Raw genomic sequence first — 14,380 nt, forward strand, 5'->3', positions numbered from 1 at the left:
TGTTATTATCTTTTTATAATATTAAAGCATAATAAATTAAAATTGAAGAAAATATAATTAAAAATTATAATAAATTAAGAGTGGTACACTCAAGATAGTGGGACAGAAGATCCCATGTGATTCTCAACTCGAGTTTTGATTCTTTTGTCACAAAAAAGTTAATTTTTTTTTATTCCTTTACCTTTGAATCGTGCTTAAACTTGTGAAATTTATGGAACAATACACGAGCTTATAAATTCTCCGTCCACAAAAATTATAATTTTCGTTGTTAAAAATTACCTCTTATATTTTAAATTTCTTCACACTTAATATTCACAAAAATTCACTCTTTAATCTTGCATTTGATGAGCCCAACACCACTAATCCACTAACTTATTGCCTTTTGTGGGACCTCTTCTACTGTCAAAAATATATTTTTCATTCGTTTTTTTTTTTTTTTAATTTCACGTCATAATTTTGATGAATGAAAAAAGTATATTTTAAATTTAGAAATTAATCAGTCTCTACTCTGGAAATTTATCTTAAAAAAGACGTCAAAATTTGATTGTTTTATGCAAAACACATAATTATTCCAACGTGAGATTAGATCGATACAAGGACATTGAAAAAAAGTTCAAAACAAAATATTGCTCAAGCTATAGCAAGTACACCCACAAACAACTATAAAAATATATATATATTAAAATATATAGTAGAAAATGCCAACTCTACTCATTGTGCTCTGTAACAGTCCTATATATCAGACACTAATACCATAATTTGTTGTTGGAGATAGGAATGTGATCAATTACCCTAATTGTGCATTATATATACATATATATATTACACATTACATTACATTGGTGTGAGCAAGGGGGCTTGCATTTATAGGATCATGCGCACAAGCAGAAACCGCACGCCTACTGACTCGGACTCGACTCATTCCTTTCTATTTCATATAAAATATTACTCTTTTTAACACACCTTCCTATAATCAAATTATTAATTCTTTAGTTGCTACTATTGTAAGCTAAAAGTTTTACTGTAACTATATTTAAAATTCGATCAAGGCGAAATAACTTTAAAATTCCACGAGCTAGTCATTTTTTTTTGTTAAAATTATAATGAATTTGTACACAATACGCCAATTTATAATCTATTGTACTTTTATATAATAATTTGACCTAGGTGGTGACAGAATGCTTCCAAGGCACTCATTTGCTCTATTTTCTAGATTTTTGTCTTTCATTTCTTGGGATCAATATTCAACAGCAGAGATATATAGCTTCGTGCGTGTATAAAATATGATTAAAATCATTCTATGTGACAGTTTAAGCATGTTCCAAGTTGGTCACAGAATACTAGACTAAATACATGGTTGAGGCCATGCGCCTTTTCTTCATTCATTATTACCAATATGTGACATTTTAATTATTCAATATCATTATTCCCCACAAAAAATAATAAATATTCAACATCATTAAATTATTGTTTTTAAGTTGAGTATATCTTACATAGTTCGTTAAGCTATGCTTCTGAGTAGTTTGCTTGATTTATATAGTTTTAGTAAGATAACATCACACTCTTGTTGTTGCCAACTAAATACTGTATCGATTACTCTTTCTATATCTGTTTGAGACACTGAAATGATGGAGAGTTTTGCCCCCAAATATTTAAATCAACACACACTATAAAACTCCATTAAGATAGTATTTTTTTTAAAGTTGTTATATTAAGGACACAAACATGTTTACATATAACGTCACATTTGCCATTATTTATAATAATATCATAAATATCTTGTAAATTCAAATACGAATAATATCGAATAGAAAATTACTACAAAATACAACTGAAAATTTTAAATTAAAAATACCAAACAACAAGTTAATTTAAGTAAGAAACGAAAATACACATACTCCTCTATTCCTCAAATAACTTTCTAGTAGGAGACAATACGAATTTTAAGGAAAAATTGTTAAGTGAATTGGTAGTGGAAAAAAAATTATAATTAATATTAAAAGTGGTGAAAATATATTATATTTAGTATTGAGAATGACGAAAGGTTGAAAATTAAGAATAAGTAAAGTATTATAATAGCGGGTAATGTCCCAAAATAGATAAAAAATTATTTTAAAGACGTCCCAAAAAGAAAATATTGAAAATTATTTAGGGGATGGAGGGAGTACAATTTAATTAAATGAATAAAGGGTCTAAATATTTTTTTTAAAGGGTAAAAATATGGAAGAAGAAAAAAGAAGGGAAAAAAACGATATTGAATGGTTGAAAAGGGACGAAAAAAGGAAAAGAAAAAAAAATGAATTCTGCAAAGTTGGCACAAAATCGAGAGATTATTTAATGTATTCAGATGGTTAGAAAAAGAAAAAAGTAATGCTAAACAGCCACATTGTGGCCACCCACAATTTATCTAAATAAAAAATAATTTAATTTATTTAACTTATTTTTTAAAATAAAAATATGATTTAGTTATTTTATCATATTCTCTACATTGTAATTATTTTTTTGTAATTTTTTGGCAACTTCTTTATTTTTATTAAAAAATAAATTAAAAAAATACAAAAAAAAAATAAGTACAATGTAGAGAATATAGTAAAATAACTAAATCCTATTTTTATTTTAAGAAATAAATAAAATAAAAGAAAATTTTCTTTATTATACTAGTGTGTGTGACCACAATGTGGCTGCATAGATTTATTGAAAAGGAAATTAAGGAAATACGGAAAGAGTGTCATTAATTTAGATTCGAGATCATCTATGCAATCTGAAAGTCTACAATACATCATCTACAATTTATCTAATTATGATCTTTTTAGTAGCTCCTATAACATTTCGATGAAAATCTGTAGGTTCACGAATCACGAGTTAGTTCATTTGGGTGCATGACCTTGCGGCTTACTATAATTTTCTAAAACGTTAATTTATTGCGACGAATATATTGGACAGATGTGGTTGAGCGGATCATCTTCTATATGGATTCTGAATATCTAATCTAAAAGTGTCATATTAGTAATAGATTTACAAACGTGAATCCAAGTGTAGACACAAATTTTCTTTTTGTCTCCATCTCAATACCACACAACTACAACCTAACCTATTATTCTCATGTGAATAACAAAATGCTAACATTTTTCATGTATCTCTAAAAGTATACGATAGCTTTGTTGTGCCTTTTCTTGTATATATATGTGAAAAATCGAATTATAACTTCTCCTCCCGAAATTGTATGTATACGAAGATATATGTACGACCGTAAATAAATAGAGCTACTTGTAAGCTATTCGAGACTCGTCGGCTCAAAAAAAAGTTTGTTCGGAGCTTGATTCGATAGTAAACAAGCCAAGTTCGAACCTAATTTCGAGTTCGCGAACATATTTACAAGCCTATTCATAAACCTTCAATCGAGTCAATGCACGAGTTTTAAACGAGTCAAGCTTGAATTCGACATTAACGAGTATCACACGAGCTCGAGCTCGAACGGCGCGAGCTCGAACTCGGTAACTTGGTGATTAGCTGAGCTCGATCAATAACATAGAAGCTCGAATCAAGTTTAAACATCCGAATATTTCAAAACTGCTAATATTCGGCTCGACTCAGCTTTTTCACAGTCCTACAGATGTGTGTAGTTAAATCATGTGTAGTTATTTTGAATAATTTTTTGCGTATTTTATACCACATAATCAAGTTAGTGGAAGTTTTTTTGATGAAAAGTTAATCGACATTGATCTTACATAATTACATGCAAATTGATTTTAATTTTTTATTTTAGAAAATTATGAGTACCTCGCTCTATCTCTCTTTATTTTCTTAATCCTATTATTTCACTCTTTCTCAAAATTATATTAATTCATTCATAAAAATATATGTAATATGCATTTTAAATTAAACATCGTGATAAAAGTTTTAATTTAAAATATTATGATATATAAAAAATAAATTTAAAATGAAATATGTTATGATCATTCTAAATTTCTAGAAAGAATCATACTTCCTACATCCACAAAAAATAATGTTAGAAGGACGATACATTTTTTTAATAAAAATGGTTAGTATATTATGAGTAGAGAAATAATCTCACTTAAAATGTAGTGTTAATAATGATAATTAATTGTATTGTGAGAAGAGGGCCCACCATGTGATATAAATTTACCAACAATGGAAAGGAACTACTCCATCCGTCCCACTCTAATATGCTCACTTCTTTTGGATATGGAGATTAAAAAAATTTCTTTTTAGGAAGAAAGTGGTGTGGTCCACACCAATTAATTCGTACATTTTTTTTAATAAAAATGGAAAACGGGTCCATTCTAGTGGGACGTCCCAAAAAAGAAAACGAGTCTATTAGAGTGGCACGGAGGGAGTAATTTTTGTGGACGTCCCAAAATGGCAAAATTGAACTATTTTTTGTGGAGTGAGGGAGAATAATTTTAATATAGATTTTATTAGACCCTCACATTAAATATAATTTTAGAATTGGCATTGAGCCAATTAATTTGAAATTGAAGTGAACTTTTATAGTAATAAATACTCGTATATTATAGATGATAATGAGTGAAATTAGTGGAAAATAGTTGAAGGTAACGCTTACACGATAGCCCTATCGTGTAAAAGCTCTATCGTGTAACCGTTGCAGACTCGGGTTACACGAGGGCTACACGTTCTATCGTGTAGCCCAATTTCTCAATAGTGTAAGGCGCGTGCGATGCACGCACCTATTTTAAAAAAAAAAATTGGATTTGACTATTGACTCCTCGGTTTGCGTGTTATTTGACCGTTCAAAAATTTTTTTTTTCCTTTCTTTTCTTCTATTTATTCTTCTTCTTCCTCATTTTTTTCCCTACGCCCTCACTTCTTCTTCTTCATCTTCTTCATTTCTTCCTCTCTCTACACCCCATGGATCCAAACAACCCAAATTACTATGATCTAAATTGGTGTCCCGATCTATCCGACGAATATCATCCCGATTTATCGGGATGTAACTTGGGGGATGCTCCTCAGGCCGGCGAGGAGATGCCTTCGGCCCATAGTGCCGCCAAACCGAAGAAAGGCAGCCGAAGGAAAGAAGTCGCCCACAAGATCCGACATGACAGGCCGGCGTCGGTGGCGGAGGAGGAGGGGGCGGAGGATGACGGAGGTAAGACTATCCGTCATACCTACACCACTGAGGAGACGGACATCATCGTCCAAATTTGGATGGAGGAGACAAACGACGCCATCTGTGGGACAAATCAAAAGGGGTTCGAGTACTGGAAGAGGATCGTCGCCCGTGTCAACCCCCTCATCGGCGCCCACCTCAAAGTTCGTCAGATTCAAGGGCACTGGACCCGAGTGGCCCAAGAGGTGCGGTTGTGGGAAGCATTTGGGTGGAGGCGCGCAGCAAGTGGCCGTCCGGCCATTCTGACGATATGCTCCGGGACAAGGCCCAAACTCTTTTCAAAAGTCGGAGCGCAAATAACGCCTCCTTCAACTACTGGAATGCGTGGAGAATTCTCCGGAACAACCACAAGTTCAAGTCGATGTACCTCGAGGGAGACGTGCATTCCTCCAAGAGGACAAAGACGACAGAGGAGGGCGCCTTCACCACCTCGGCGTCAGGCGAGGAGATCTCGTCTGCCCGGCCGATTGGGAACAAGGCGGCGAAGGCGGCGGCAAGGGCGGCGAAAGCGAAGGGGAAGGGGAAGGCGACGGCAAGCTCCGAGCAGTCATCGGAGTACAAAGAGGCATTGGATCAGTCCGATCAGAACTTGAAAAATATCACGGCCGAATATGCCAAAAAGAACGAGCTCAAGGAGAGGGAGCTCGACATGCAACTCCTCAGTCTGGATACATCGCATATGAGCGATGTACAGAGGATGGCCCACGAGCACATGGTACAAGAAATGCTCAAGCGTCGTGGCCTTATCTAGACTAGGAGTTTAATTTATGTAATTTAAATTATGTTTTTAATTTTTTTTTTAATGTAATTTTTAGGTTTTTTATTTGAATGAAATTTTAATTATTAGTCAAAGGTGGTATTTAAATTTGAGCAATTAAATTTAAGTAAAAAGCATAAAAATGGAAACTAATTCTATCATGTAAGCTATCATGTAACCCCACTGCAGCATCTTTACACCATGTGGTCCCCCCATCATAAAGTAGGCTATCATATAAGCTATCATGTAACCCCATTACGGATGCTCTTAAACTGCATTGAATATAAAAAGAAATGGTAGAGTGAAATGGAATTATAAGTATGAATGAGAAAAGAGTAGGAGGATGTTAATGTGATGATGTGACAAGGAAGGGGAGCTTGATTATAGCATGAAAATAAGGGAGCTTGTTTTACAGAGCAGAGGAAAAACTGAAAGGGAGCAGTGTATACATATTAGGATGGATGAGGACCACCTTTTATAGGAATCCGCACCACACTCTACTTGTAAATTCTAATATCTGCGAATACATGATTGTGTTACATAATGGACTACCCAAAAATTGCCTATCTATAGGCTTTCAACTTTCAACCAATTCTTTACATAACCAGCGTCTGTCACAAACAATCTCAGATCCATGAGTCTTTCAATTTGAATTGCATCAAAATGATCTATATCTAAATATTTTTGAAGGGAAATGGCAAGTCTATGTTGATTTTTATTACTATTATTTTAGAACACGCTCATGTATACTAGGTGACTGAAATTCTTCATTTATTGTACATCGATTGTACACCAATTCATCACATATTTAGATATGACTACGCATAAAATAGAATAAATCTTAAAATTGAATTAACTTATCGATATTCATCTACTCCATCCACAAAATTAACTCTATCCGTGAGTGAGTGAGTGGATGAAATTCAATATTTAATTCCACTTTGCCATCTCCAAAAAAACCTCGGTTCTCTTTTATTTCCATTTTTTTTCCAGAATACCATCAGCCGAGTTTACGTAGCATTGACTCTGCAGATAATTACCTAAAGTTAATTTCCGAAAAGTTGCTCAACTTTTTGTTAATATAATCAATTCTTGATTTATTAATGATAATAAATAGCACTCCTTATATCCACAAAAAGATGTCCTAATCTATTTTTAGTAATAACTTAATTAATTTTTATCACTTTTCTTAATTTGTGAATCCCTTTTTTAACTCATTAAATAAATAACATAAATTTTCTTAAAACACATATCATCCTTATTAGCAGGGACGGAGCCAGAGGGGCTAGGGGGGGGGGGGGGGGGGGGGGGGGGCTAGAGTCCCCTCCCAAATTTTGAGTTTTTTTTTTATTTTATTTTAAATTTTAAATTTAAAATATATATGGATATATGTTTATACCTATTATAAAATAATTTTGTTTTATAAAAGAGTATTTGGTTATTATATTCTCTCATATATACTTAATTTAAGGATAATTTTGTTATTTAAAACTATATAATCTATGCAATATTGTTTGTTATTATTACTATTATACTTGTCTTTTAATAAAAAAATGCCTAATATGTATGAAATGCTAAAAAAATTATAATGTATTGAAACTAATTTGTAATATATAGAAAATATATAATCTATGAACATATTGTTTGTTATTATTATTAATTATTATGCTTGCCTTTTAATAAAAAATGCTTTAAATATACGGAATGTCCAAAAAAAGTTTTGTGATATATTGAAACTATATAATCTATGAAAATATTGTTCGTTATTATTAGTATTATGCTCGTATTTTAATAAAAAAATACCTTAAATATACAGAATGCCCAAAAAAACCCCGTATAAGTTCAGTCCCCCCCTCCGAACTTAATTCTTGGCTCCGTCCCTGCTTATTAGGACATCTTTTCATGTGAACGGAGGTGTGGATGGAGGGAGTAATTAAATATGGTATCTACCAATACACCGACTATCAAATTTGGGAGGTCAAGTTTGATCAAATGCACCCAAAGGCAAGCTTTGAGCTCTGTTCTCATAAAATATATATCTAATTTATTATTTTTATTTGTCTTCATAAACTATATTTAATCTATTTTTAATAATTTTTTCACTTAAGACCTTACTCTACTCATTCATAACAAATGAGCAATCATTTGTTAAAATTTGTTTCATTTAAAAATGAATATTTTTATGAAGCAAAGCGAGTAATTAATATATATGGGTCCAAAAGTGTCCCTTTCTAAAAAGAAATTATCATAATCAGAAGGAGAGAAAGGAAAATAAATTTTTGTTGGTCTGCGATCACATGAAACCTAGGATTCAAACTCCCAGTCTAGCTATTTGCTAGATTTCAGAAAATGCTGGAAATTATTGGTACGAACAAAAATGGGTAAAAATAGAATAAAAACAAGGAGAAACATACAATTTTTTCTTGACTAGTTTTTGTTTGTATTCATAAGTTAGCAGAATGTACCACCTCTCACTGCCCAGATTTTCATCTCTAGAGACTCGATCAGCCTTAACCCCAAAATTGGTCGCCCCCCTCCCTTCCACCCCCCAACCCCCACAGTTGCAAAACTTTTACAACAAGAAAACTTTGAATGAAAAAAAAAAATACTCTTAACAAACAGGAGAGAGAAACGGGTAGAGAGAGAGAGAAAGAGAGTTGGAGGGGGAATGTTCAATTTTGAGGACAAACAGGAGCTGGAAATAGCTGGAAAACCTACTCCATCAAGAAGTGCTTCACAATCTTCACGCTTGGCTCCACCACCTGCCTCTCCCAAATCTCGGCCACCCTCCTCCCGCCGGCCCCGTCGACGGCGGCCCTGAGCGCCGGCGTAGTCTCGACCCTCTTGAGGTCCCATCCGGCGGAGTCCCTGAGGCGCAGGATCTTTTCGACCTGCCTCTTGGCGAGCTGACACGTGTTATCCTTGATGGCCCCCACGGCCTCCTCGTACACCTCCTTCTTCTCCACGTCATCGTCCCCGCTCCGCCACCCCTCCCCCTTGAACCGCCGGAAGTACCCCTCGAACTCCGGCACCCCAATCGCCTTCCTCAACCCGCTCTCCCTCACCGATTCCGACTCCGGGCTCGCGAAATACGCCGCCAGCTCCTCGAACATGCCCGACTCCAGCATGTCGTCCACGCGTTTTATTAGGTACTGGTTGAGCACCGGCAGCGCCACGTCCACGTAGATAAAGCAGCACTCGTACCTCTGCTCCTTGCAGAAGGCGGAGTCCGCCTGGGTAAATACGTCGCAATCCGGGTTGAACTTGTTGGCCAGCAATGCGTAGATTAGCGAGTTGGAGCCGCCGACGATGAAGGGTATCCTGCGGCGGGCGAGGATCTGAGACACGGCTTGGGAGGCGGCAGAGCGGAAGTCGGATGGGGTGAACTCGGGGTGGGAATCGGAGGGGTCGAAGTCCCCGAGGAGGTGGTGGCGGACGTTTCGGCGGTCGGGGAGGGGGATTTTGTTGGTGGTGATGTCGAGGCCGCGGTAGACTTGGATTTTGTCGGAGTTGATGATTTCAGAGGAGGGGAAGAATCGGGAGATGAGGTCGATAGAGAGTTTAGTCTTGCCGCACCCCGTGGGGCCCATCACTACCACGATTTTGCGGGGGCGGGAGGACATGTGGGGCCGCCGCGGTGGGAGAGAGAGGGTTTTGTAAGGGAAGTGATGGCTCTTTAAAAAGAATGATGATAATCTTCTCATAAGGAAAACCAAGCAATGCGAATGCCGCTGGAGAGAGAGAGAGCCGCACCTGATCACAAGGGAATGAGGAATGGATGAAGAGTTGTTAAGCACAATTGTACGGCACTTTTGTCTTGAGCTGTTGGCCCTCATAAATAAATATGTATATATATAGCTTCTTCTTCTTCTTCATTCCTTCATTTTATATATACTTCACTTGATTCTTCGCTCTCTCTCTTCTCCCTCTCTTCATTTTATTTTTTTGTGCTTGTGTGTATCTATATATTTGAGCCGAGTGTTTGACGGTGTGAGACTGACTAGTGAATCCCAACATTCCCTTTTCTCCTCTACAAAGTGAACTTTTACTTTTTTAAATATTACACATGCTGAGGTGGCATCGAAAAAATTTATTATTGGGTAAAATCTTTTATTTTTTACACTATGGAAATTCTCTCTTATTTAGGGGGGATATTCAAGTTTTTGGTTGATTTCTTTTGACTTAATTACCAATAATATTCAAAATATCTTAAGCTGTATGAATTGAATGACTATCATTGAAAATATTAAAATCAATAGATGATTTTGTTTAGATTAACTATGTCTATAAATTTGTGAACCTTATATGTTACAATTAATAAACTATTATAAGGCGTGTATAGACCTAAGATGATTAATGTTTAAAATTAAATCTATCAGGTTTGAATTCACCATCAAATATCTTTTAAAATATTTATTTTTTCTGTAAAAAAATATTAGTACTAGGTGTGTAATCTTTTTTATTTAATTTATCATATTGAATACAGAAAATCATTGACAAATATTTGAATAAATTAATCTAACAATGTGTTAGAAACACTTAAATATAAGAGATATAAATAAGAAGGATTAAAATATTTATTAATGTAGATAAAAAATTACTATTTATTTTTAATAAATTACATGAATAAATAAAGAAAATTTTAAAGACTGTACAATGGAAAATGATATTTTTAATTGCACGGAGTCACGGACAGCGTATATAGAGGAAAGCAAAAAACTACCATGCTACCGTGCTAAATGCAATTATACACCCCGTAACCTTTTTAAGCACCCCTTTTTTCTTAATTCATACACCAAACATTTATATATAAAGGAAAAGAAGTGTGTAAAGAGAAATTATTTGGTTTATTTAGACAGTCCCTTTTTCATCGGATTAAAATTTAAAACTGTAGTTGCTTATGCTAAAATTTAAATTAAATGTTCATCATTATTGATGGTTTCTAAAGTTTAAATGAATTTAGTTACTTATTTATTTTTTAGTTAAATACATGTAAAATTATAAATTTTGGTCAAAATATATTGTCCATGAACTTTGAAAATTTAATTTTATTAATTTTTTTTACAGTCGTTTAGTTTTATCATCAATTTTCAATTCTCTCCATTCGAAAACTACGTGGTAGTGATGATGTGGCTCACCGGCACAAAAACGAGTGTGTTTTCAATTATGGATATTTTTCGTTTTTTCTTATTCAACGTATATTGACAACATGATTATTTGTCGGAACGCGTCAATTATCGATTATCGAATTATTTTTATGGGTCATAAAAATAATAAAAATAAAAAATAAAATGATAGATATTATTTTATAATTAATCTTGAAGTAAAATATTTTTGAAAAAAATCCTCAAGGCCAATAATGATATTTATATAAAAAAGAACACAGTTAGCTATATATTACTCCCTCGGTTGCATTTCAAATGTGGACAGAGGGAGTACTATTTCACAATCATTTAAGTGGGCCCACGTAAGAGCTTACATATGGCAAGAAATGCAGTTCCTTGAATTAATGCACAAAATCCTTATGCTTATGTATGTTTTTTTTAGAGTCTTATGCTTATGTATGTTGGTGATCAATTAGAAGCCCAAAATCTACAATGCACGCCACGTGCTACTAGGGATGGCAATGGATCCGAGGCCAGGTCCAGATCCGCGGATCCAGACCCTTTTTTTTGAATTTGGACCTTACAAAATTTGGACCCGACGGATCTGGACCGGATCTGGACCATTTTCTAAAAAATCGGATCCGGATCTGGAGTAGTTGATATAAAACCCAGATCCGGTCCAGATCCGGTCCATGGACCCGGTTATATTTAAATATATAATATTTTTATTTTTAATTCTCCATCCCTAAGCTCATTTTTATATTTTTTTTCTTTTCTTGTTTATTGTTTTGATAAGTAAAATGTATCTATTTGATGAAAATGCAATATATATACAGATGAATTGATAGTTCTAACTGCAAGTGAAACTAGGCACGAAACATGTTTATGCAATTTAGCACCTGTGACTGGAGTAAACCTAGGAGAGAGTAGTAAACTAGTAATCATGGAAGTAACAAGCTGATCTTACAATTGACAATTAGAAGATAGTTAAATGTAATTTGATGTAGGAAATATATTTAAGTATAGCTTATTCGAAATGTTAATTTTAGTCACAATTATTTTAGAAAATAAAATAATATGGATCCGGGTCTGGACCCGAGACCCTGTGGATCTAATGGATCTAGGTCTGGATCCCAATTTTTTGGATCCAATGAATCTGGACCGGATCTGGATCTAAGTAAAAAAAACATGGATCTGGATCTGGACCAAGCAGGATCCGGTCCAGATCCGGCTCATTGCCATCCCTACGTGCTACCTTGGCTATTGGATTTATATTGGTTTTTTTTTTTCACTAAAACTTTGAAGGCAATTTCTTTCCCATTTTTTGAGGGAATTTCTTTTTCATTATAATAATTAGTACAGGTCTCTCGTGTGATGCACAAAATTCATTATAATTATATAAAATAAGAAAACATAATTAAGATTAAATTATATATCATGCATAATTAATAATTTAAACAATTCACTTGTAAGTTGTATAACATAAAGTTTTAAGTATTTAAATAATTTACTTTTAATTAATTAAGGAAGACAATATGTTTATGTATTCTTTAAAGCATGTTATAATAATAAAAAAAAATAGAACAAGAAAAGATAAATGCGAAAAGAATAAGATATAGAAAAGAATAACAGGGAGAAGAGAGAAAATAATTTTGTATAAAACTTCTAATTTCTAAACTTTTTAATTTTTTAAAATTATTTTTCATACAATATATACTAATTTAAAGTTCTTGACTTGATATTTAATTTGATATGTATATTGAATATCTTACCATTAGTCAAATTATATTATATTTGAAAAGAAAATATATATATATATATATATATATATATATATATATATATATATATATATATATATATATGAGAATAACAACGAGAAAAAAATTGTGGGATTCAATGTGAATTGTAGAAGAAAAATAGGCATCGTAGACGTAGAGTACCAAAAATCAAAATTTTTGAAATTTACACTAAAAAGTACTTTCCCGTCCACAAAAAAAGAGTTATGATTCCCCTCTTTTTTTTCTCCACAAAAAAGAGTCCTGTTTCACTTTTTATACAATTATACCCTTTGTAACTTTATGTATTTACTTTATTTGCATTAAAGGACCCACCTCACTAATTAAAAATTCTCTCCACTTAAACTTAATCAAACATAATTAGCAATAAAAAAAACCCTAGAGATTAATTCTAATATTCACTCGTTCAATATCAATTCTCAATTCAAACCCTATTTTCTAAATCTGGAGCGGCGTCTCAACCTTTTTCTTCTTCGTCTGAAAGCTCAACCTCTGATCTCACCGCCTTACTCCTTCTTCTTCACCTTAAGGCGCCGCCTCCCTCAAAGCAAGCGTCCCTCAAATTGTCGCCTCCCGCCTCCCACAAATCATCGCCTCCCTCTGACCCAACACCCCAAATCGCCACCTCCCTCAAATCGCCGCCTACATGTGAGTCCAAAACCCTAAGGTGTCGCTTCCTTCAAATTGCCGCCTCCCTGTGAGCCTGAAACCCTAAGGCGTCGCCTTCCTCAAATCGACGCCTCATTTTTCAAGGTAAGGAGCCACATGCACTGCGCGGCCCGCCTCTCTTCCCCAGTGAGGAGTGCCACAATCGACGGCCCCTTTCTCCGACACAACAATTAGCAGCCGCGGGAGGACCCGATGCCGTCGTCGTCGTTCTCAGGTAACAACGACGAAACCCCAAATCGCCGCCTCCCTCTGAGCCCAAAACCCTTAATCGCCGCCTCCCCCAAATTGCCGCCTCCCTAAAAAATTCCTTGCTGTCTCAGAAATTCCGACAACCATGGCTGCCTGCCCCAAGCTTTGACTCCCCCACTGTCTGAACAGACGACAACCATGGCTGAATTTGTTGCTGGAATTTCCTAAATATGTTGGTGGAATCTTTTTGTTGAATTTGTTGCTGTAATTTCTTAAATTTGTTAGTGGAATCGATTTGTTGAATTTGTTGTTGAAATTCATTTCTTGCTGGAATCGAATTTGTTTGAATTTGTTGTTGAAATTGTTTGCTCAATACTGCTTTAAATTTGTTTGGAATCTGCCGAATTTCTTTACCCATTAATAGAGGATTAAGCAATTAAAATTGTTATTAAAACTAGCCCTATAAATTTACTTCTCTCTCCACTTACACCTACTTTAACAACTTTCTTAAAACCCGTGCCTAGTCCCAAATGAGAGTCTTTTTCGTGGACGGAGGGAGTATCTGTTAAAACTGTGCTTTAATATATTATATAGATATAAATATAGGTTGATATTAAAACGCAGAAATAGTAGTGGAGAATTGATTTTTAAATATTGGCGGGAAGAAACTGTGTTTTTATATACTCCCTTCATTTCATAAGAAAATATC

At 34.3% G+C, this 14,380-nt stretch overlaps 1 protein-coding gene across 1 annotated transcript; it reads right to left on the reverse strand.

Moving 5' to 3' along the window:
• Positions 1–8,163: 8,163 nt before the first annotated feature.
• On the reverse strand, positions 8,164–9,916 carry LOC130986359 (adenylate isopentenyltransferase-like). Its single transcript, XM_057909751.1, has one exon. It carries the CDS (start codon positions 9,743–9,745, stop codon positions 8,624–8,626), a length of 1,122 nt encoding a protein of 373 aa, XP_057765734.1. The 5' UTR covers positions 9,746–9,916; the 3' UTR covers positions 8,164–8,623.
• Positions 9,917–14,380: the final 4,464 nt, after the last annotated feature.

This window comes from Salvia miltiorrhiza, chromosome 5 (genome assembly GCF_028751815.1).
Source record: "Salvia miltiorrhiza cultivar Shanhuang (shh) chromosome 5, IMPLAD_Smil_shh, whole genome shotgun sequence".
In the NCBI taxonomy this organism is placed as follows: domain Eukaryota; kingdom Viridiplantae; phylum Streptophyta; class Magnoliopsida; order Lamiales; family Lamiaceae; genus Salvia; species Salvia miltiorrhiza.